At 38.6% G+C, this 24,067-nt stretch overlaps 1 protein-coding gene across 1 annotated transcript in view; it reads right to left on the reverse strand.

Moving 5' to 3' along the window:
• Positions 1-344: 344 nt before the first annotated feature.
• Positions 345-24,067, reverse strand: part of KAL1 (Kallmann syndrome 1 sequence) — a 145,272-nt gene continuing 121,549 nt past the window's right edge. The window contains exons 10-14 of the mRNA XM_011957514.1: positions 11,421-11,515; positions 8,199-8,370; positions 7,035-7,255; positions 5,750-5,891; positions 345-4,535 (exon numbers count right to left, since the gene is read on the reverse strand). Coding sequence (XP_011812904.1) covers positions 4,477-4,535; positions 5,750-5,891; positions 7,035-7,255; positions 8,199-8,370; positions 11,421-11,515 — 689 coding nt within the window. The 3' untranslated portion in view covers positions 345-4,476. The remainder of the gene's footprint in view (positions 4,536-5,749; positions 5,892-7,034; positions 7,256-8,198; positions 8,371-11,420; positions 11,516-24,067) is intronic.

A 24,067-nucleotide genomic window follows, 5' to 3' on the forward strand; every position in this document is an offset into this window, starting at 1 on the left:
AGTGTTGATTGTCAAACTCCAAGATACTTTCATTAGGATGAAATACTGTCTTGTTAACATTTACCAGACCTCAAATTCCATTCACACTGACATGGAAAGAGGCTTTTTAAATCTCCTTGGCAGCAGAAACTGTCCATTTTTCTTCTTAAATGCAATAAAGTTTCTTTTCTTTTCTTTAAATTTTGTTGGAGACAGGGCCTTGCTATGTTGCCCAGGCTGGTCTCAAACATTCAGGACTCGAGTGATCCTTCAAATTCAGCCTCCCAAGTAGCTGAGACTACAGGTGCATGCCACTGTGCCCAGCAAAAATGTTTCTTTAAGAAATAAATGAGTCGACTCCTTGATCTGGTTTAAGGATACTTTATTATTGAACCAGTATGTACAAACTCTAACATGAAAATAATGAGTCACAGAATATCAAGACTATTTACAATACTTTTTTGTTTTTTTACAAAACATTTTTACAAGATTACTTCGCTCTAAATAACATGACAGACATACACAAAAATCCAACTTTTTTTATTACATACATAAATAAATATTGACTTTAAATGACCACTGTAAGGGACATGAATTCTACAGACCACTTGGATGAGAAGGTAGCAGTTTTGTTATCTGCACACTACAATATAATTAAGTAAAGGGGGAAAATAATTTTATATAGACCTCTGTTAACCACTCCGTAAATCATATAACTCACTAAAATATTCAGTAGAGGTAAGACAGTCATGAGAATCCTCTCCATACCTGACACTGAGTCTGGGCATGCAAAATCACAGGTAGGAGTCAACATCTTTACAGATCTGTTTATATCTTATAATAAACTTTAAAGTACATGCAACAGATATTTAGCCATTGTGTTCTGCCTATAATATGAAAGTTTATATAATAAGTTTTAGAGTTATTTGCAACCATAGAAATGAGTAAACTTGAAAACCCATGGCATAAGAAAGAGCATTAAATAAATAAGTCATTATCACAAATGACATTTACGGATACATAGGGCAAAATTAGTATTTGTACTTGTATAATACAGACACAAGTCAAAATTCTGTCTTTTAATCAGGTCGTTTAGTGGACATAAAAGACACAGTTTAGGCCTTTGAAGTTAACCATAATAACTTCTTAGCTGTCCCTTAGTTTTTGGGACTTGCTCTAGAAATTTACTGGGTTTCTTACGAAGGGCAAATTCTCATCTATTCAGTAAAGATCATTCTCTAGCAACGGTTCTCAACCAGAGGTACCGTCCCTCAAAGGGTAGCTGGCAATATCTGGAGACATTTTTGGTTGTCTCAACTTGGGGGAGGGTGCAACTGGCATCTGGTGAGGAGAAAGTGTGGATGCTACTAAAATCCCACAGTGCACAAGACAAACCCCCATAACAGAGAACTATCCAGCCCCAAAAGTCAATAGTGTTGAGGTTGAGATGAACCTCTGTATACAGTTGGCTATGTATCTAAGGTTTTCAGGACACAGATGTATTTCTAATCTTTGAACTTCGTTTAATACACATTACAAAAAATTACCTGCCATAAACTTTATCTTCTCTACCATGTCATATTAAAACAGTGAATGACTGAAAAGATCACATGTTGGTTTGCAAACATCATTCTACGGAGTTCCAGGTAGAAAAACAGGGTAACACAGATAAATTCATCATTAAGGAGCAAATGTTGTAAATAAAAATAATGCATGTAACTGTAATGTATATCAAATTAACCACCTATATTTGATGACAATATTTTTGATGAGCTCAATTTTTTAAAGAGTCAATACTATTACTGGATATATTTTTCTCACATTAAATAAATGAAGCTAATTTCAATACAACATATTACAGAATTAGGCACCAAAACTATGTTTGTTAAAAAACATAGATTTCATCCTTTATTAGACCAATCACATCTTTAAAATTCAAAAAATTGTAACTATATTTTTGATCATTTGAATAATATTGGAGCTTATTAAAATCCACAAGAGAAACACGTTTTTTATTAGCCCATTAATAGCATTTTTCTTCCAATAACACCAATAAAATTTAAATTATTTATTTATATCAAAATTAGAAGCCCATAAGAGCTGCTTTAGATTTTTTTAAGGGAGATGTAAGTTTCAGAATCACCATCTGAACTAAAAATATCTGTACAATGTCTATTACCCAGACAAAAGAAGCATGATTAAATTTTATAAAATTAAATTTATGTACTAATTTAATAATATTTTGTATCTATGTATAGACTTCCAGCATTTTTAACTATGCAACAGTACAAAAATTTGCTGGCATAAACATTTGGATTTGTTCATGACAAGTTCATGTAAAAGATAAGTGGATAGCCAATAATGAAAAATTTTAATTTTTGAAATTTTAAGAACTTGAAATTCAGATGCTGGTGATGACACCAGAATAAAACATAGTTTTAGAGAAGCTATCTATGGTATCCATTTATTCAAGCTTAGGGATGTTTTCAAATGAAGACTGTTTTCTATTTTCGCCATTCAAAAATTCTTAGAACAAGGTAATTTCACAACTCAATGTGATAAATCCATCCCAACCTGTGACAGGAGCTGCAGAAAACCATTCAGAACCAACATGAACTTTCATTATCAGGTGTCCAATTTATGTTACTTGTACAAAGCTGCAAAACATTCCTGGAATATCCACTTCTAAAATAGTTTAACACACAGGAAACAGGTTTCAATATCTATTATCAGGTATCCTTGTTTATAAATGTGTTTCCTAAAGACACGCATCAACATCAGAAAAGTATTTTCTCTGCATTTTAATTCGCATCTGCCTTTAGACACTGCAGTGAAGCCCCGTGGAGTCAATGACTTCTGAGTTATCCACTCTTCCCAGGAATGGCCACGCATCTGCATGAGTTCAGGAAACAGTAAAACAACAAGCAGCAAGCACCGCTGTCAAAACCTAAGGATAATGTTACTGATTTTCTTCCTGTTTTACTTAGGTAGGTAAAGACACGTGGACACCTTTCTTTTACAGTGTTTAATTTTGATAAATGGCTCTTTTCTCAGAATCAGCACTGATGGGGAAAATATATTATCCTTATGACCTTTAAAAGAGCTGTATCTTTACTCACTATTGGTGAGCTATGAAAGCGATTTCTTCAGGGATTCATGCTCAAGGTATATTCATGTATATGCATGTGTCTGTGTGTATATATATGTATATGTACATATATTTGCATATATATACACATGCATTTATAATTATATAGACATGCATATCTATGCGCATTTCAAACCATGTATGTGAGTATTCCTTCAAGGAAAAAAACAGTATTAAATTAAACATCTCTGCGTTTTAGGTTGTTACAATATACACTGCAACACTCTATATTGATAACACGTTTTGACTTAAGTTCATGCTACCAGGCACTAATTTGTAGCATAAAAAATTTTCCAAAAAGTAAGATATAATAGATTTGAAAGCATATGGGTGAATTAAATGCAAGTAACTGTCCTTGTCTATCAATCAAAGGCCTTTTTTAAACATTACCAAGAATATTCTAGCATACAAATACCTTTCTTTAAGAAAAGGCAATCTCTGCAAAGGTTTAAACATGCTCAATAGTTGGGATTTTTTCATTTGAAGCAAGAAGTTTTGTGAATTTTCAGATGGTGAAACAAAAGTGCACCAAAAGCTATTATCCACATTGAGGAAAATAAGGGAAAATATAAATAAGATAACATATCAGGAAAATCTCTCACATAATACGATCAAATATTAAAAGGCATCCCCAAGAAATAATTTTCATTTCTCCAAGGTAAAATCTGGTTAGCAGCTTATTTCACTGAGTTCCTCTGGCTTGGATGTCTTTTGTAAATCATAATTTATAGAAGGAACTTTCATTTACCTTTGCATAAAGAGCAGCATAAGGTACTTAAAGTAGGAGCATTTTTAGATTTAAATTCGTTGGTATATTTTAGATTACACATTTTCATTTAAAAATCACCTAGGATAAAAATGATCTTAGGAAAGATTCGAATCAACAAAGCTGTATAATCTTAGTTGATTTTTCATATTGAATCAATAATTTTGTCAAAAATACATTTTATTGATTAGATTTATGCTTAGTGTTATGTGTGAATTGTGTATTTGTTACTCTCCTTTTTGGGGCAGAGTTTGGTACTCCAAATTCAGGGAAAACTGAGTTCTGTTGTAATTCAATACAAATGCGCGACACCATACATGAAAACAAAATTTAGCATTAAACAGGCCTATTCTTCATTTTCTCCAAGCTTGTAGCAAACTGATGTCTGTCTTCACCAATCTACTGTTTCTCACTTGTCTCCAGATGTATCCGTGATTGACAGAAGTTCTTCCTGCACTAAAGTCACATAGGAGAGTACGGGCCTCTGAGCAGTTCCCACTGCCTCTGGAAGTGTGCATGTCTCGTGGCTGAAGTTCAACAAGCTTACACATCTGTCCAATTTCAAAAAATCTTTTTGAACAGTTTAGTATCTTTCTGGAGAAGGCTTGTAATGATGTGGATGACGATGCTTAAGATGAGATCCTAAAAAGTGACAAAATATGTCAGTCACATCCATTTATATGTATCAAATAAATGATAGAATTACTTTTATTTGTAGAAAAAGCACGAGCCCCCGGCAAATGTTCCTTCCTATGACCACGTCTTTACTATTCTGAATCTGAATGTACAACCACACTCTTTCTCTCCTTTTCCTCTTTGATGCCTTGCTAAACCATAAAATAATAAGAAAAAGACAAGCTCCTTTCCTTAAGCTCACACTTATTCAATCAAACCATAATCCTTTTTTATTTGCTCAAACAAGTTTTAAAAATTATCAAATACTTTTGTTAAATGGAATTTCTATGGAGGAATATCAGAAAAGCATTTATCCGACAAAAATTTTAGAGGCTATCAAGCTCTCCCATTGTGATAGTTTTTGTTTTTCTTCAAATTATAAACATACCAAGTTATCAATTATAAGCATACCAATCTATCATTTAAAAAAATCAGAGTTAAAACTATGACTAATTCTCAATGTTTTATCCACACACTAATCATCAGACACTTTTTTTTTAATTTAAGCTTGAAAATAAAGTAAACGAAGTACATAATTTAAAAATCAGCAAGAGGCTGTTTTGAAAATCTAGCTGACAATTTTCTTCTTAAATTTTACTTGATTTAGCAATAAATGAAGTAGGTGGACTTGGGTCATATCATGAAGAAAATTCATGACATTTATTACAGTAATATCTATGTAACAAGAACATAAGTTCCTTAGGAAAATATTATTCCCTATATTGTGATATTTGAAAATATTGATTTAAAAATATTTCAGTTTGATATGAAACTACAGATTTTTTTTCTCGTATGTATTTATGGTTTAAAAGACAAGGAAAAAAGCATGCATTATACAGGGAAAAATGCAAGGAAGGAAAAAAAATACAGGAAGGATAGAGGAAAGGAGAAAAGAAGAGAGGGAAGGAGAGAGGGATGGAGAAAGGAAACAAGGAAGGAGCAAAGAAAGGGAGAAAAGGGGGAAGAGGAAGGGAGGGAGAAAAAGAGCAATTAAGCATCAACTATGCATTTTATACTACAGGTACCGGAGTAGAATCTAGGACGTTGGTACAAACCGGGAGAAAGAATTCCAGATGATGACAATTTCCCTATCTCATAGAAACCTGTAATAGTGTTTTTATTTGTTTTCATTTTCCAGCAAGATTTTTCTCTATGTTCACAAGACCTGACACCCCACTCACTGTGTGCTGAAGAGGGTGGGAGCTCCGGCGTCCGGAACGTCTTGATGGTGGCCGGCCCCTCCCCTCCTGGGGTCAGCACTTGCACTTCCAGTCGGTAAAGAGTAGACGGTCTCAGATTGGGCACTGTTAGGACATAGTGATCCTAAGGGGACAACATAAAAGAGGATGCTCACTGACAACCTTTCAGAGACAACGCGCAATGCACAGAGAGCCTAGACCAGTATTTCCCCCACTGGAGAATATCATACACAGGCAAGTGTGGCTGCTTTGTAAAGGCACAGTTTAATTTATAGACTATTTCTCATTTGTGGGGGTTCTCTGCCATATGGTTTCTTAGCACCTCACTCAATTCTTGGCAGCCTAAGACACTTGGCAGAGTTAAAATATGCTGAGGTGCCAGTTCTCAGGGCTCACTCCTGGGATTTTATTTATTTATTTTTTAATTTCTTAACATAAGACTTTCCCATGGTTTAAAGTCTTCAGTTGCACATCTTGTGATATGAATTCTTGATAATCCAAATTTCAGTGAATGAGCCAACTGTTTTTCTTAAAACACAGTATCTGTCAATGCCCACAACTGAATGTGTTTATTTTTATGCCAACACATTCTTCTCAAAACTCAATAAAACCTAGTACATTTATAGAATAACTACTCTCTAATTCCATGGAACTTTTCCTTCTGAGATTTCAGTTGTGTTTCTTTCCCTCTCCTGCCCTGCCCCCTTTTGGATTTTGTAACGGTAGTTGGCTACTCTAAGGGCATTTTCAGGGAGGGTAAAATCCCACACTATTTTTTTTTTTTTTTTTGAAGCCAAGGAATTAAGTGACCTGGAAGACAGGCCAACTCATTACAGCCTTGAGCCAAATTTGAAGTTGGAGGGAAGACAGACAAATGACAAGCTTCTTTTAGCTATTCCCCCCCCAACCCTTCTCCAATTCAACACTTCAAACAGGGCATGTCCACGTGGACCAGAGAGACACGAGGTTAACAAAGAGAGATGAAAATGGCTCAATCACACATACAAGATAGGGTAAGGTCTTTTCATGAGTTGGCTCTAGCCATCAAACTTTATCTAGATGGCAGCTTATGCTACTTCTTAGCTATGCACAGTCACATTTGTAATGTGTGTTAATGCTTGCAAAAGATACACTCAGAAGAAGAAAATGCAAAAATAAGACTCAATAGTACAGCACACAGAATGACAGAGGTAGGCACCTCTGAAGGTCAGTATAAAGGAGCAGTAGATACCGATGACACGGACATAGTATAAGAGGTGGGACCTACGGAAGGCAGGATCTGGGACTGTGAAATAATGCTGTTGGGTAGGCTGTTCTGTCTGCTTTCCGTAGTGACCTCAGCCCAAGTCACTTGAAACCCAGTCATGGGCTGATAGAGATTGGCCTTGGCCATCTTCCAAGAAAAGTGACCCGTGATGTTCACATCCTGGACGATGAATGAAGCAGAAAGGTTCTCAGGCTTAGCTAGCACCTTAGAAAGAACATGACCTGCAGCAATGCAAGAAGGAAAACCAGGATTAGGTGACTGGAGAAGGTGTGCCCATGGGATCCACCGTAGGAATTTTCAGCAGCCAGTCTGTGGGATGATATTAATAGAAGCAATGTGACTTCGTTCTTTAAACATGGGTTCAGGCAATCGCCCCTTTGACATACGGGGATAGGTTGAGTAGGAATCTCCTCACTACAACTTTGTACTAAATGCTTCTTCCAATCTTTTGGGGGTCATTTTTAGAATGCCCTTTTGAAGATGGAAGCAGGAGAGCAGTTTAGACCCTGGCAGGACTTAACTATTTCTTAAAGAATAGCGTTGACTGCAGTGAGAAGATAAATATTAAAGTTGTTAGAAGAGTTATTAAATCCAAGGCTTTTTTTTTTCTTCTTTAGAGGCAGGATCTTGCTATGTTGCCCATGCTGGTCTGGAACTCCAGGTTTAAGTGATTCTCCCTCTCAGCCTCCCACAGTACTGGGATTTCAGGCATAAGCCGCCATGCCTGGTCAAATCCAGGGCATTTAAAAGAGTTTTTCCCACTGCAAGACAGGGACTTTGGCAAGGAAAGGGGTTGGAAGGTACAGATGTGAGGTTTGCTAGGTTGACATGGAAAGTGTGTGAGTGTAACCCACACAGCAAAGAGGTGGGATAAAAATGAAATAATTATATCAAACTTTGCGAAAACACAAGCAATATCTAAATGTTTGCCTTCATTTCCAAAGGGTAACATTACTATCAAAGGACATCTTTCCAAGGCTGTTAGGCTTTAAAATAACACATTCATTCCTACATATCTTCTGTCCACATTGGGTCATCATTACACAACTTAGAAAGAGAGGACTTTTCGTTTTTATGGTCTTGTGAAATGCAGTTTGGCAAGGTTTGCAAAGTGCTGTTGACACCTTAGACCTAGATGCAGAAATCCTTCAGGTGAAAACGTACCTGCTTCGCCAGGGCAGCCAACGGGCTTGTGGCTCTTCCCCTTAAGAGCAGAGCATGGTGGAGTAGTGAAGAAAATGGCCTCTGCCTTGGAGTGACCTTTTGGCCGTATTGCTTGGACAGTCACCTTATACTTACAGGAAAATGACAGATCTTGAAGAATTATATAATTTTCCTAGAGCAAGAGAAAGAGAATTATGCTAGCAATAAGTCTCATTAGGGATGAAAAAACACTGGCGAGAATTGAAATCATATTCCATCCAACAACGATGTTTTCCTATATAGTGTGTGCAATATGGCTTTTATAAAACGCACAAAGCACACACTGTCTACATTTTGATTAATGACAATTGTGAAACACTCCCATGGCTGCGGGATATACCTTCTAGAATTAAACAGCATCATAATAATTCCTCATCAAAGCACGCTACTTCTGAGGTCACAACCAGCATTTCTGAGTTGGCAGCAGTGCAGGCAGTGATGTAAAGCTGTAAATACAAATCTAACTTTTTTCAGTTAAAAAAGAACTAATGCCGGCTTCTCCGAGACACAGAATTAGTTTATATATAAGTTTTTTTGTTAAAAAATGATATTCTTTAGCAATGTAATTTTTCCCTTTTTTGGAGTGCTGTTACTGTTTTCTGCCATAATGTTGTGATTAAATATAAATAAAAGAAAGAGGCTAAATGGTAAGGAGTCAGGGGCTAAGAATGTAACTTTACATTATCTTTGATAATGTTGAAAGATGACATTTCCTGTGATAATAGGTGTGTACCTCTGTTTCTTTTATATTTGGCTAAGTTGCACTTATCCATTCTGTTCTGTATTTACCAATTCTTAATGTATATGTATAAAAGTGCAGATGGATAGCTGGGCATGGTGACTCGTGTCATAGTCCTAGCTACTTGACAGGCTGAGGTGGGAGGATTGCTTGAACTCAGGAGTTTGTGACCAGCCTGGGCAACATAGTGAGACTTCATGTTTGTTTGTTTTTTTTTTTTTTGGGGTGTGTGTGTGTGTGTGCGCGTGCGTGTGTTTAATTATTTTAAGAGAGAAAAAAAGGCACAGATGGAACATCTCTGGTACTCATTGGATGATGCGTAGGGGGTCTTGCTAGAAAGCAGCAGGGCTGAAGGGAAAAACATGAGACAATAATTAAAATGAAAACTGAGGCATGAGTGATTTACTTAAGTGAGGAGTGGAAGTGGCAGCAGGTGACACAGCACTGAATGTTCAAAAGAGATGGGGAGTGACCTCCAGGCCTGCTGGCCCTTCATCCAGATGGTGACAGGAGATGGGGTGCACCCAACTCTGCAGCCAGTTAGTATAAACAGTGAATAGGAAACAAATCAATCTGGACAATGCAAGCCCAATCCAAGCCCAAGCCAAGGCTGCCATGTCTCTTTGGGAGTCTGAATTGCTTTTGTTTGGAAATAAATCTGCTCTTTATATGGGACTGTATTGGAATCCAAGGTTAGCTATTAAGGATCCTGTTTCACAGATATTTCAAGATTGCTTTCATGTTGCATAGGAGGCAGACATCTGCAGCAGTAAGTGAATTAGTGGATGCTCCATTGTAGCATAAAAACAAATTATAATAGGCCGGGCGCGGTGGCTCAAGCCTGTAATCCCAGCACTTTGGGAGGCCGAGACGGGTGGATCACGAGGTCAGGAGATCGAGACCATCCTGGGTAACACGGTGAAACCCCATCTCTACTAAAAAATACAAAAAATTAGCCGGGCGAGGTGGTGGGCGCCTGTAGTCCCAGCTACTCAGGAGGCTGAGGCAGGAGAATGGCGTAAACCCGGAAGGCGGAGCTTGCAGTGAGCCGAGATCGCGCCACTGCACTCCAGCCTGGGCCACAGAGTGAGACTCCGTCTCAAAAAACAAACAAACAAACAAACAAAAAAACCCAAATTATAATAATTGGATCTCAAGGTTTAAAAATAAATACAGATAAGTTCTAAGGCCCTAGAAGGATAATTTTTCAGGAGTTTGATTTTTATTTCTACCGGATACATTACATCTGCTCAGCAAACAGTTGTTACCACTTTCAGAGTTCCTAAAGATGATAAGCCTAGGATTGGGGAATTGCACTGACATAAGCCCAGTTCTGTGGGGTTCTGAGGCACGCACATATCAGTAAAACAAAAACCTCACCCCTCTGCCCACAAAAATGTTAATAATTCTCGCTTCTGTTTATTTCTTTCTCCACTTTTCAAGTCAATCTCCCTATTTAGAATGTCTGTTGAATTATTTTACTGAAGGTCACAAACATTGGAGTTAATTTAAGGATAAATAAAGGGAGAAACTTTGGTGAACATGAGACAAACCAAATCCAGTAAAACAGAAAAAGAAGCTGTGTATTTCTGAAAATCCAATGACTTGCTTTATCTCATTATCTTAAAATTATGCCAGTAGGTCTGGTTCTTAAAATATGGTGCTTGCTTTAGAAAATGTTCAAAACAAAAATATTCTAGTTACATATCACAAATCAAAACACTGTATGTTTGGGGCCATGTTTTTGGATTTTTTAAACTGTCCTGAGGTATTACATATAAATTGCCATCAAAGTGTATTATACACTTTGTATAATACAATGACCCCTTAAACATTTTGTGTTGGTTTGTTGATTCTAATCTATAATTCATGTACTAACCCCAAAATATTTAGAATAATATTTTGGGCAATATTGACAGAGTTGCTATTCTCAGAGAGTTTAATGTTCTCTTAAAGTTAAAAGGCAAAATATTGGTGCATGCTATACAGGACAGGGAGATTATTTCACTAACTGAGCTGATGGCATTTAGGGACATGGTGCGAAATGAGAGAGTCACATAGAAATTCACTTGTACAACTACACCTTTAGATCACGGCGACATGTCAAAATTCAGAAAATAATTCAAAGGTTTTGCCCAGTTAAGATGAAGCACACAGATACTCAGGCATATTTTCACCTGAAATATGGGAGTTAAGAACTGTGTCTTCAGTCTCTGCACTTTAGGTTCTGCTCCATGATGATAACAGAGTAAGCTCCCAGTGCAATGGTGTGAATGGATAAAATAATGAGTGAATATAATGATCATTCTGTTTTCCACTTCCATCAAGTCATTACTCAATAGCTGATTTGTGAGAATGAGTTATCTGTTTGACATGTCTAGTTTGTATATCCCCCGGTCTAATTATGTTCACAGATCAAGTTGGCCTAGAGATCATGTCCTTACGTGGGTCATGCCAGATGATGCCTCTGATCCGGTTGTTCTGTTGTGGGCACACACTTCGGGAAACCACCGCACATGATATCGGTTGACAGTAGGATCTATAATGCCAAAACACACAACCAAAAATAATAGGCTGGATGTTACATTCCATGTAGCCTGGGGTTCTTGAACTTGAGAGGAGAAAAGGAGAGGAAATGGAACTCTACAGGTGACCAGTAAATGCACAGGTGAGCCAAAGGAGGTGAGATTCTGATTACTTCATAATTATAATAATTAATAATTCTGAATACTTAATGATTAAGAACAAAGTAAGGGAAAAAAGTAATATACTGCCAAGGGAAAACCTGTGCTGAAGTGCAAGTACTAAGTAGAAAAACAAATTAGTAAAGTCATAGCAAAATGATTCAAAAGATGTCTTGAGAATAACCTAGCCGTGGTTTTTACAGTAGGCAAAGCCCTATAGTGAAAGGTAACACCTAGCAACAGCCCTTGTAATTCCTGTTGTAGAAGAGAGTCATCAGAAGTTTCTCAATCCTACATTTTTTTTTAAATAAAAGTGAGATACTATTGAATCCACACAAGAACAAAAACATTGCCTTCACACTTGCAGAATTGGCTATCCATGTTTATTTCCTGTTACGTATTGCCATAAAGAAGTTCTTTTGTCAAAAGGATAGGGATGTATGCTTCCTACTCCCCCTTAACCAAGTGCATCGTGGCATTTCTGTATGGCTGATCCCTACTGAAATATGACTTGGTGTTCTCAAACACAAGCCAGAAGACTGATCCTTTGAACATGTTTATTCCCAGGGCAAGAGGCATACTTTCTGTACATTTCTTTACTTTGGACAATAAAGTGGGGGAAAAAAAGAGAAAATAATGACAAGCAACTCAATGAGTGTGGGAAAGCAGGCCTTGACAGCCTCGGGTTTACTAATCACCCCAGTGTGTCGGAGGGGTGTGAAATGGCACCAAACGGCACTATTTTGCAGGTGATTAACATCTTGTCCCCAACATCATGCCAAGTGTTTGATGGGGGTTTTCAGAGGACAAAACTCTTTGATGAAATTGGGCTGATCTAGTGGGAACTTTGTTTTGAGCACTTTGGAACCAGAAAAGAAGAACTTTAAATGAGAGAAAGCAAACAGATATAAAAGTGGGCACTCAGGGCATTTAGTTAAAAGAGAAATCACGTACTAGAGGTTTTAATTTTTACATAGCAGACATCAAGCGTTTATTTTTTTAAAAAAGAATTGTAGGCTATGCACAAGGCTGATGTCAATCACTGAGTGTGTTCATGTTCTTCCATTCAACAGCAGTGAAATAATCACACAGGAGTGGCTGCTGCCCTCCTGAATTTTACATAGAAATGGGGCCAATAATAACAGAGAATAAATACAATACATAGATAAGATAGATATTATGTTAGAAGGTAATAAGTCTACATATAAATACAGAAGGTGGCTGCGCACGGTGGCTCATGCCTGTAATCCCAGCACTTTGGGAGGCCGAGGCAGGCAGATCACAAGGTCAGGAGTTCGAGACCAGCCTAGCCAACATGGTGAAACCCCCTCTCTACTAAACATACAAAAATTAGCCAGGCGTGGTGGCAGGCGCCTGTAATCCCAGCTACTCGGGAGGCTGAGGCCGGAGAATCTCTTGAAACCAGAAAGCGGATGTTCAGTGAGCCGAGATCGCCACTGCACTCCAGTTGGGGCAACAAGAGGGAAACTTCGTCCCCCCTGCCCCCGCCCCCACAAAAAAAACCCAGAAGGTAAAAGCAGTAGGGTGGATTGACAAAAAGTGCTGATTTTATATAAGGCGGCTGGCGTGTGTTCAATTCTGAGTCAGGACTTGAAGAAGGTATAGCAGTGGGTAGTGGCACTGCAGAGACCTGTGGGAGGGCGTTCTCAGGCAGCCCTGTCCAACAGAACTGGCGGTTGGGATGGAAATGTTCTGTCTGTGGTAAACACTAGTCACCTGTGCCTATAAAAAACTTCACATGTCCTCTGTTTAACAGAGAAATTAAATTCTTTATTGTTTCATTTTAATTATTTTACATTTAAACAGCTGCAGATGGCCATGGTTACAATATTGGGCAGCTTAAAAGCCCTACTAGTAGGGAATACACAGCACGTGTCAAAGTGCTGACATGAGAACGGAGCATGACAGATGACTGAGGGTCTTTGGTGAAGAGCAGTCAGGGGACTTGGGGTGGCTATATTACAGGAATACGAGGAGGCTTGGCTGCCCTGGGGATCCTCCATATCCTAAAAATCCTTTACATATTTTACAATGCAATTATATTTCCATAGGAAGCAGCATCGAGTGACACACGGGGCACTCCTTTTGGGTTCCCTCCCTTTTGTTAGCCCTAAATCTCGCCATGTCTGAGTTCACTGCACTTGCATCTTCTCTCTGTGTCACCTCCATCAATTACTTCATTGATTCCCATGGCTTGAAAAATTTTTCTGCTGACAGCTCCCAAATGTCTACTTCCACCTGAGCTAGTCCCTTGAAGAGCTGATACTCCCTCCTTCCTCTCCCATGTGGAGGCTTTCCAAACTCAACTTTGCTGAAGCTACCATGTTGATTTCTGCACCTCAACTTCTCCTTGCATTCACGCTTTTCTTTCTGGCTGTAGGATGCAGAATTTTGACCCCATAGATGACCTTTGAGGAAGGTGGGCTTCAGCAAGCAACTCCAGCAGCCTCAGTGAGCCTCATTCCCTTTATCTGAAAATAAGGATACTAATTCAGCCAATGCAATAGGTTTGGTGTGAGTTTTAAATCAGTTCATGTACTGGTTTTCTATAGCTGCTGTGACAAATTACCATGAGTGTAGCTGCATAAAACAATATAAATGTCTTCTCTTCTGTAAGTCTGAAATGAGTGTCACTGGCCTAAAATCAAGGCAGGCCTGTACTCCTTTCTGGAGACTCCAGGGAAGAATGTATTTTCATGACTTTTCCGGTTTCTAGAGGCTTCTGGCGTTCCTTGGCCGGTGGTGCCCTTTCACCAGCTTCAAAGTCAACAACACTGGGCTGAGTCCTTTGCACCATGCCATCTCTCTGATTCTTGCACTCTGCTTCCCTCTTCTACTTTTAAAGACTTTTGTGATTGTATGCGTTTCCACCCAAATAATTAAGGGTAATGTCCCCATCTCAAGGTTGGCTTTGAGTCACTGAATGGCTTTTCTCTGCCCTCTGAATAAAGACACTAATACTCCTTAGCCTGGCTTTCAGGTCTCCACTGCCTCTGCATATTCATCTCATGCAGAGACTCCGCTCATTCCCAATGTTTTGTTTGATTCTGTTGTTACTTCATGAAGCCCTGTCAACCCCATTTGGTTACAGCTCCATAACTACAAAGATAATGCCTATTTGCTGTCACTGTTGCATAAACAAAGATGAGCATGGTGCCTGGCAGGTGATAAACAGACAGTAAACATTTAATGAATAAATGAGTGAAAGAAGATATACCAATTCAAATTCATTTTTATTTCTCTACTCATTCTGGCAACAGTGAAAATAATTCCTTATAATCTAAGATATGGAAGAAATAGTGTGAAAAGACATGATATTACATAAGGTAATTAAAAGCAATCTGAGAAAGTAAAATATAAATTAAACTTAGATTTAAAATGCCCTGAAAGTATCGTAAATAGCAACCCCAAATGACCAGTATGGGGACATTTATTTTTTTAAAAGCAAGTCCTAAAAATGCCCACACTCGTTTACGTGACTTGAGTTCCATTTTAACAGGTCGATTCATAGATATTTGCTTTGATGGAAGTTATTTATACAAACATCATGTCCTTAGTTTTATCTTGCCAATTAATAAAATCCTAAGAGCTTGTATTTTAGGTTATGACTGCAGGTCTCAATCTGTAACTAGAATATTAAAAATAGCATAGTTCAGGCTGGGCGTGGTGGCTCATGCCTGTTATCCCAGCACTTTGGGAGGTTGAGGCAGGTGGATTGTCTGAGGTCAGGAGCTCAAGAGCAGCCTGGCCAGCATGGTGAAACCCTGTCTCTACTAAAAATACAAAAATTAGCCGGGTATGGTGGCACATGCTTGTAATCCCAGCTACTCGGGAGGCTAAGGCAGGAGAATCGCTTGAACCCAGGAAGTGGATGTTGCAGTGAGCTGAGATCATGCCATTGCACTCTAGCCTGGGAAACAGGAGTAAAACTCTGTCTTAAAAAAATAATAAAATAAAATAAATAGCCAAACACTTCCTGAAGGGCTGTATATGAAAATTCTGTGCTAAATACCAAACTGATCTGGCTCCTTAGCTTAATTCTTTCCACAAATAAATGACATTACAAAGAAAGTACTTGAAAATTATTTTTAAGTGATAAAAACTTTACTTGTAATATGCTTCAACTATGGTTCAAAAATTAGATGGATCTAATTTTCTTTTCAAATAGATCTAACTCACAGTGTCTGGCATAAATAAAGAGCTCTCAAATTTTTCATTAAATGTGAATTCCTCAGTTTGCAAAAGTCTAATGACCAAGAATGATAGGGTTATTGACATTAGAGCTCTGAGAAAGAGGCAATCCTTGGGTTCCCCAGAATAATAATTGCTGTAAAAAGAACTGTAAGTCATAGCATTAGGGAAGGGGGCACACACTAAGAGAGGTGTCACAGAATGCCAATTCCACCAGGGTAGGGATTTTTGTCTGCCTCTTTGCAGTGTTTTAGCATCGGAAATGGTGCACTGCATACAGTAGGTGCTCAATAAAGGTTAGTTGAATGAAGTCCTCTCATGGATCAATGCCCCATACTCTATCTGTAAAAATGATCTGGTGAAACAGAACTTTCTGATGTTGTACAACTAAAGTAAGAATTTCTGAGTACCACATAGGCACGTTGCTTAAAATAGAAGCATGAATGTTTCTGAGCTAACTTTTCACATTTATGTTGTAAAAACACAAAGTCTAGAGCTAGAAAACCATCAAGGTGCAGTGACTCATGCCTTCAAGCCCAGCGTTTTGGGAGGCTGAGGCTGAAGGATCACCTGAGGCCAGGAGTTTGAGACCATCCTGGGTGACATAGGAAGACCGCATCTCTACAAAAAATAAATTAAAAAAAAAATTAGCTGGGCTGCCAGGCACTGTGGGTCATGCCTGTAATCCCAGCACTTTGGGAGGCCGAGATGGTTGGGTCACCTGAGGGTGGGAGCTTGAGACCAGCCTGACCAATATGGAGAAACCCCGTCTCTACTAAAAATACAAAATTAGCCAAGCATGGTGGCGCATGCCTGTAATCCCAGCTACTTGGGAGGCTGAGACAGGAGAATCGCTTAAACCCGGAAGGCAGAGGTTGCAGTGAGCCGAGATTGTGCCATTGCACTCCAGCCTGGGCAACAAGAAAGAAACTCCTTCTAAAAAAAAGAAAAAAAAAAAAAAAACGAAAGAAAGAGAAGAAAATTAGCCGGGCATGGTGGTGCATGTCTGTAGTCCCAGCTTCTTGGGAGGCTGAGGCAGGAGGATTGCTTGAGGCCAGGAGTTTGAGGATGCAGTGAGCCATGATCATGCCACCACACTCCAGCCTGGGTGACAGAGCAAGACTCTGTCTCTATGACAAAAAAAGGAAAGAAGAAAGAAAGAAAAGAAAAAGGAGAGGAGAGGAGAGGGGAGGGGAGAGGAAGGCCGGGTGCGGTGGCTCAAGCCTGTAATCCCAGCACTTTAGGAGGCCGAGACGGGTGGATCACGAGGTCAGGAGATCGAGACCATCCTGGCTAACACAGTGAAACCTCGTCTCTACTAAAAAATACAAAAAACTAGCCGGACGAGGTGGCGGGCGCCTGTAGTCCCAGCTACTCGGGACGCTGAGCCAGGAGAATGGCGTGAACCTGGGAGGCGGCCCTTGCAGTGAGCTGAGATCCGGCCACTGCACTCCAGCCTGGGCGACAGAGGGAGACTCCGTCTCAAAAAAAAATAAAAAAAAAATAAATAAATAAATTAAAAAGAAAGGAAAAAGGAGAAAGAAAGAAAAGAGAAGAAGGAGAGAGAGAGGGAGGGAGAGAGGAAAGGAAGGGAAAGGAAGGGAAGGGAAGGGAAGGGAGGAAGGGAGGAAGGGAGGAAGGAAGGAAGGAAGGAAGGGAGGAAGGGAGGAAGGGAGGAAGGAAGGAAGGAAGGAAGGAAGGAAGGAAGGAAGGAAGGAAGAAAGGAAGGAAGGTCAGAAAGCCTAAAACAACTGTTTATTCTATTATTACACAGTAAAAATGAACTAATATCAATGGAGTAATAAAATTACTAACAAAATTAGCTAAGTGAAATTGTTTTAAAATAGTTTGTTCCCCAAACGCAATGTTGAAAATATTTATTTTCTCCCAGAACATTCACTATTATAACCCAACTACTATGTGTATTAAGTGAAGAAAGCTAAGATTTGATGTTTAATTTGTTTATCTATGAAACTACATGCTACATCTTAATAACTGAAACTGTCACTGAAAAATGTTGAGGTAAATGAATAGATTTGGGCTTTTAGGTTCCTAACTCCAAGTCCAAAAGCAATATTTTGCCCACCATCACTTTTAGGAATGTGACGTAAGAACCCATTTCTGTTTATAATGGAGTTTTGATTAATGAACAAGATTCTTTTCTTCCCTTATTTGCCAAAAGCATTAAGTCCTTTTAGGTTTTCAACTCAGTGTGTCCACAATTGGAAATAAATTATAATTCAAAAATATTCAGCTACTTGTGAAGGAGTTTGAAACCACTTTAGATGGATCTATTGAGTTTCATACAGAGCAGACCATTTCTCATTTTACAAAGTCCAAAAATCCAGAAAATCCAGCCAAAGTGTCCTTTCCCATGACAGAAACAGTGCTGAATTCACATTCCGTACAGAGCTCCGATGCTAGTAATACTGAGTCCATTTCAAAGGTCTCCTTTCCTACATGTGTGATAATTACGAATAAGAACATGTTTTATGAATGTCTGGGGAAACTTTGGTTTGGGATTCTGTAGATCATATGGTGAGTACATAAAACGTTTCTGGAAGGAGGAAAAATGTGGAATAAGTTTGAAACACATACTTTCCTCTTCATTGTTCTTTGGACTTTCCAAAGCTTCCTGCCACTCCCTTCTATCATGTGTTCAACCTCATGAGCTCTGCTACAATTTATATGTACATTTGGCTTTCAAATTTAAAACAGCAAGGGAAATTGGAATGGATAAAATTTAAGAAAAAGGACTTTTTGGAGGAATACGAAACTCTAATTAGAGCATGAGCTGTTCTCAGCTCCTAATAGTAAGTGGGTGTGTGATCCAATGGAAACCAACTAACATTTGCAGATCCCCTGACAGTATAGTCAGTGGACTGACCATAGCTCCAGTCAAGTCCACAATACTATCACACAGCTACCTCCTGAGCTACAAGCATGTATTTCTCACTGCCTGTAACATTTTCTGGCTATCATGCAGTTATCTCAAATTCAACACACCAAAACCAAATTCTCCATAGCATGGAGACATATCCCAGGAAACATATCATAATTCTACTGCTCACAATCTTTGTTAATCGAAGTACTGTTAGTTATTCAAGCTAGAAGGTAAACACTCCATTTAGATCCATTTCTCTTTTTCCCTTCAGCCAGGTCTTAATATCCAAGGGGCCATACATCCTGGCTTTCCTACAGTCTATGCCTGTTGGTGGGGAATAATGTTTACAAATGCCTCCTTTTATTCTCAAATAAATCCCATTTCAGACAATAAATTATGTGGACACTTGTATAATACTCTTATGTCACTCGCCAACCTTCCTCCTCCTACTGCTGTCTTTAATTCACGATCTGATTGTTTCTCGTCTTGGCTACTGAAATTAACCGACATGCTCTCTCTGAACTTTTCCAATCCATTCTCCTTGCACACTTGCTTTTGCTAACATCTCCAAGTCCTACTCAGACCTTCCCCTGCCACTTTACATTCCTTTCCTCCATATAGAACAAAATCCAAGCTTCCTGGCATAACATATAAGCTTCTCCATCACTCGACATTGATCTGTCTCTCCAGCCTCACACAGTCACTTTCTCAGCCTCACCAATACTTGACATTCCTGATCTTTCTGCCAGCTGCACCTCTTCATTTCCTGGGCCAGAAGTGTTCATCTTCCCTGGCCAAAAAAAGTAATCCAGCCTTTAAAATGTACCTTAAACTTTACCTCCTCTGTGAAAATTCCTCTGCAGACAACATCAAAATCTCTCTGCTCTCAACTACTTCAGCTGTTCATCCAGACTGCTATGAAGAATAATGTCTTATTATGTGGCAACTGCCTATCTGCCTTAGCCTCAGAACTGCAGGTTCCTTAAAGGTAGGAAATATTCCTTATCCATGACTGTATTCCCATCACATGGCACAGAGCCTGGCATAAAGTTGGTAATTTGTGTCCATTTGCAAAAGAAGACAAAAAGTAAATAGAAATGCATTCATTGATACATCTAAGTTAATTCAAAGGTTGTTTTTGTTTTGTTTTGTTTTGTTTTGTTTTTATGGAGTCTCGCTCTGTCACTCAGGCTGGAGTCAGTGGCGCAATCTTGGCTCACTGCAACCTCCGCCTCCCGGGTTCAAGCGATTCTCCTGCCTCGGCCTCCCAAGTAGCTGAGACTATAGGCACACACCCCCATGCCTGGCTAATATTTGTATTGTTAGTAGAGATGGGGTTTCACCATATTAGCCAGACTGGTCTCGAGCTCCTAACCTCGTGATCCTCCCACAGTGCTGGGATTACTGACGTGAGCCACCGTGCTTGGTCAATTCAAAGTTTTAAAACTTCACATTTTCAAATGAAAGTTGAACATACCCTTTTTGGATGTATTAAAATACTAGTCTAAAGACTCTTATTACGATTTGCAATGTTTACTATATATCTAAAGGATCAACTTAAAAGAACAATCAGACTTTTCTTCCCTTCCTTTTTTGTCTATATTTCCTTTGTCACTTTAATTGAAAATGAAAAGATTCTGCCACCAGCTGTCAGACACAGGATTTGTGTAGGAAAATTAAACTCTATTTGTTTTTACATCTTATTATTTTGGTAAAGGGCTTGGTGTACTCAGTAGAGTCTTAAGTATTCTATCTAGATATTTTTACACAATGTTCCTTTTAGATTCCAAACTCTTTGGGAGGATCTTCCTAAACAAGGTAAAAGCAAAATGCCAAATTCCATATTTTTGCCCTTCTTTTAAAGAGAATCCATACCAAGTGTTTTCAAGAACTTCCTGTCACTTCAAAGAAATTTTTAGCATGAATACGTAGAGGGCATGAGTTGAAATGGCAAGAAACAGATGCGTGGTCTACAAAAAAATCCACAGAACAAATCCTGACATGTCACTAAAGATGTAGAATGAATCTCTGCCTCTTGAGTAAGCAGTAACACTGTAACCACAATAGTTTTGACAGGAGGCTACAGTGTCAACTGTTGACGGCCACTGCACAGAACATTCTCTTTTAGAAATATATTTGACATCAGTTATATCTTTGGAATCAAGGTTTTGGCCAGCCACAAAGAATGTTCTCTGGCCAGCATGGATGTGTACTTATTAGATGATGGCGTCACATTGGTCTGCAGTAGGAAGCATTCCTGGAGGTTAACAGAGCTCAGAGGCTGGAAATGGGTATGAAGAAAACAGTTTGAACACTAACTGACTGCGAGGCATTTCGATTCGTGAAACAAGTCATTACTGACAAATAGAGGCTAGTGCATCTCCGTCACAGGAGCTCATCACTCCCAGCTTCTCCTTTGTGGCCCAGGGTCCAAGTCAGTAAACATCAATCAAGTCAGCATCACTTTTGGAACCCAAATCAAGGTCACTCCTTGCCTTTGGATCTTGTCTCTTTATCGTCAAGTCCACAATTTCATGTATCGTAAATTGGATAACACTATGGACTCTAATATTGATTAATAAATATTGCTAAAATTCTCTGCTTATGGTTTCTTTAAAGATTTCAGTATTTGAGAAAACCACTGATATTCTTCACATTTATTTCTAACTTTGAGTTATTTAAAGTAATGCGTGTGTATATATGCGTGTATGTGTGTATATGTGTACGTATCTATGCCAACAACTATGTTTCCTATTTGTCATGCACTGAAATCATTATTGTGTGGCAATACTGGTCATACTACTGCTTGCTGATACACTGCAGTGAAGGTGAATCCCTTTTCTTCTGCCAAATTTAATAAGATGCTTAAGTTTTGTAGCACTTGTATTGCAAACTGGACAACTAAATCATGTTTTAAAGCACTGCTCTTTGTTGTTCACAAAGGAGAAAACATTGAGAGTCAGTCCTGAAGCAACACCAAGCCTTACAAGGCTGGCCTCAGAGGCTCTTTACCTCTGTTCTGACATCCTGTCTTCTCTCTGCACTACAAGCAGTGCCGTAAGAATCCTCACACTGAAACACCTAAGGTGTCTCCTTTGTGTCAGCCACTGGTCCAACCAATCTGGATGTGTAATCTCATTTATTCCTCACGACAGACCTAGGAGGTGATCTATAATGCTTCCTCTAGTTCATCATGTTAATAGAATAAAGAAGAAAAATGTATGATCATGTCACTAGATGAAGTAAGAATATTTGATAAAAATCAGTATCAATTAACCACAAAAACTTTGCAAGTAAGAAGAGTAGGGGATTGTATTACTCTGACCAGGGATGTCTTCAAAAACCTTACACTTAAACATCATGCCTAATATTATCACTTTTAGTCACCATTGTACTGAAACTCTCAGCCAGTTTTAAGGCAAGGGAAAACTAAAACGTCAAAGATATGGAAAGGAAAATATAAAATTCTCATTATTTACAAACTAGATGATGGTTTTTGTAGAAAAAATGCAAACAAATCATCAGAGAAAATGTTATAATTAACAAAGTACTAAAACAATATTGCTGGATTCACAGTCAATATATGAATATAAAACATATTTATAATATACCAATAACAAAAATCAGAAAGTAAAATTGAGGAAAAAATATGCCATCTATAATAGGATAAAAATAAAAACAAATATCTTGGAAAAAGCATATTAAAAAGGGTCACACTCTCTATCCAATATATTATAAAACATTGTTGAGAGAAAAATTTTAAAACTGAATACAGTGACATATCATGCTTGCAGATTGGAAGACTCAGTATTTTTAAGACGCGAATTCTTCAAAATCATTGACACATGGATGAATTCAATCTCTATAAATATCTCAGGAGGTTTTTGTGGAAATTGAAAAATTAACTCAAATATGTATATATAAATTCAAAAGGCCAAGAATAGTTGAGACAATTTGAAAAAGAAGTAAAAACTAGAGGACTATCGTTAGAAATATTTATAAATCTATGGTAGTTAAGACAGTAAGGTATTGTCAAAACATTGGAAAAATATGCCAAAGACTCTATAGAAAGTCCAAAAATTAACTTGCACGTATATGCATTATTTAGGGCAAATAAGACACCGTAGAGCTTTGGGGAAAATCGTCATTTGAAAAATACATAATGACGTATCAGAGAAGGAGATCAGAAGAAAAAAAAAAGAACACTGACCCTCTACAACAAAATCAATTCTGGGTAAAAGAGCTTAAGAATAAAAGGTGGTATGGTTTGGCTATGTCCCTACCCAAATCTCATCTTGAATTGTAGCTCCCATAATCCCCACGTGTCATGTGAGGAACCTGGTGGGAGGTAACTGAATCATGGGGACGAGGTTTTCCCATGTTGTTTCCGTGATAGTGAGTAAGTCTCATGAGATCTGACGGTTTTATAAAGTGCAGTTCTCCTGCACATGCTCTTTTGCCTACCACCCATGTAAGGTACACCTTTGCTCCTCCTTCACCTTCCGCCATGATTGTGAGGTCTCCCCAGCCATGTGGAACTGTGTGTCCATTAAATCTCTTTTTCCTTATAAATTACCCAGTCTGAGGTATTTCTTCATAGCAGTATGAAAATGGACTAATACAAAAGGTGAAACAGTAGACAAGAAGACAAGAAAGGAGTATATCTTTGTGACCTTTGTATGAAAAAGGATTTCCTAATCAGGACACAGAGAATACTAAACCTAAAGGAAACAAAATGAATTGCTTATCTCTAAAATTAAGAACCACTAAGGGCTGGGAGCGGTGGCTCACACCTGTAATCCCAGCACTTTGGGAGGCTGAGGCAGGGAGATCACCTGAGGTCAGGAGTTCAAGATCAGCCTGGTCAACATGGTGAAACCCCATCTCTACTGAAAATACAAAAAATTAGCCAGGCATGGTGGCAGCCACCTTTAATCTCAGCTACTCTGGAGGCTAAGACAAGGGAATTGCTCGAACCCGGGAGGCGGACCAGCCTGGGCAACAAGAGTCAAACTCCATTAAAAAAAAAAAAAAACCACTAAGAAGAAAGTTAAAAATGCAAGAGTGAATCAGAGTGGAAGAAAATACTTACATGAAAACACATGACGGCTGGACGTGGTGGCTTATGCCTATAATCTTAGCACTTTGGGAGGCCAAGGCGGGCAGATCACTTGAGGTCAGGAGTTCGAGACCAGCCCGGCCAACATAGTGGAACCCTGTCTCTACTAAAAATACAAAAATTAGCTGGGCATGGTGGCACACGCCTATAACCCCAGCTACTCAGGAGGCTGAGGTGGGAGAATCACTTGAA

This window comes from Colobus angolensis, unplaced genomic scaffold (genome assembly GCF_000951035.1).
Source record: "Colobus angolensis palliatus isolate OR3802 unplaced genomic scaffold, Cang.pa_1.0 Scaffold444, whole genome shotgun sequence".
Lineage (NCBI taxonomy): Eukaryota > Metazoa > Chordata > Mammalia > Primates > Cercopithecidae > Colobus > Colobus angolensis.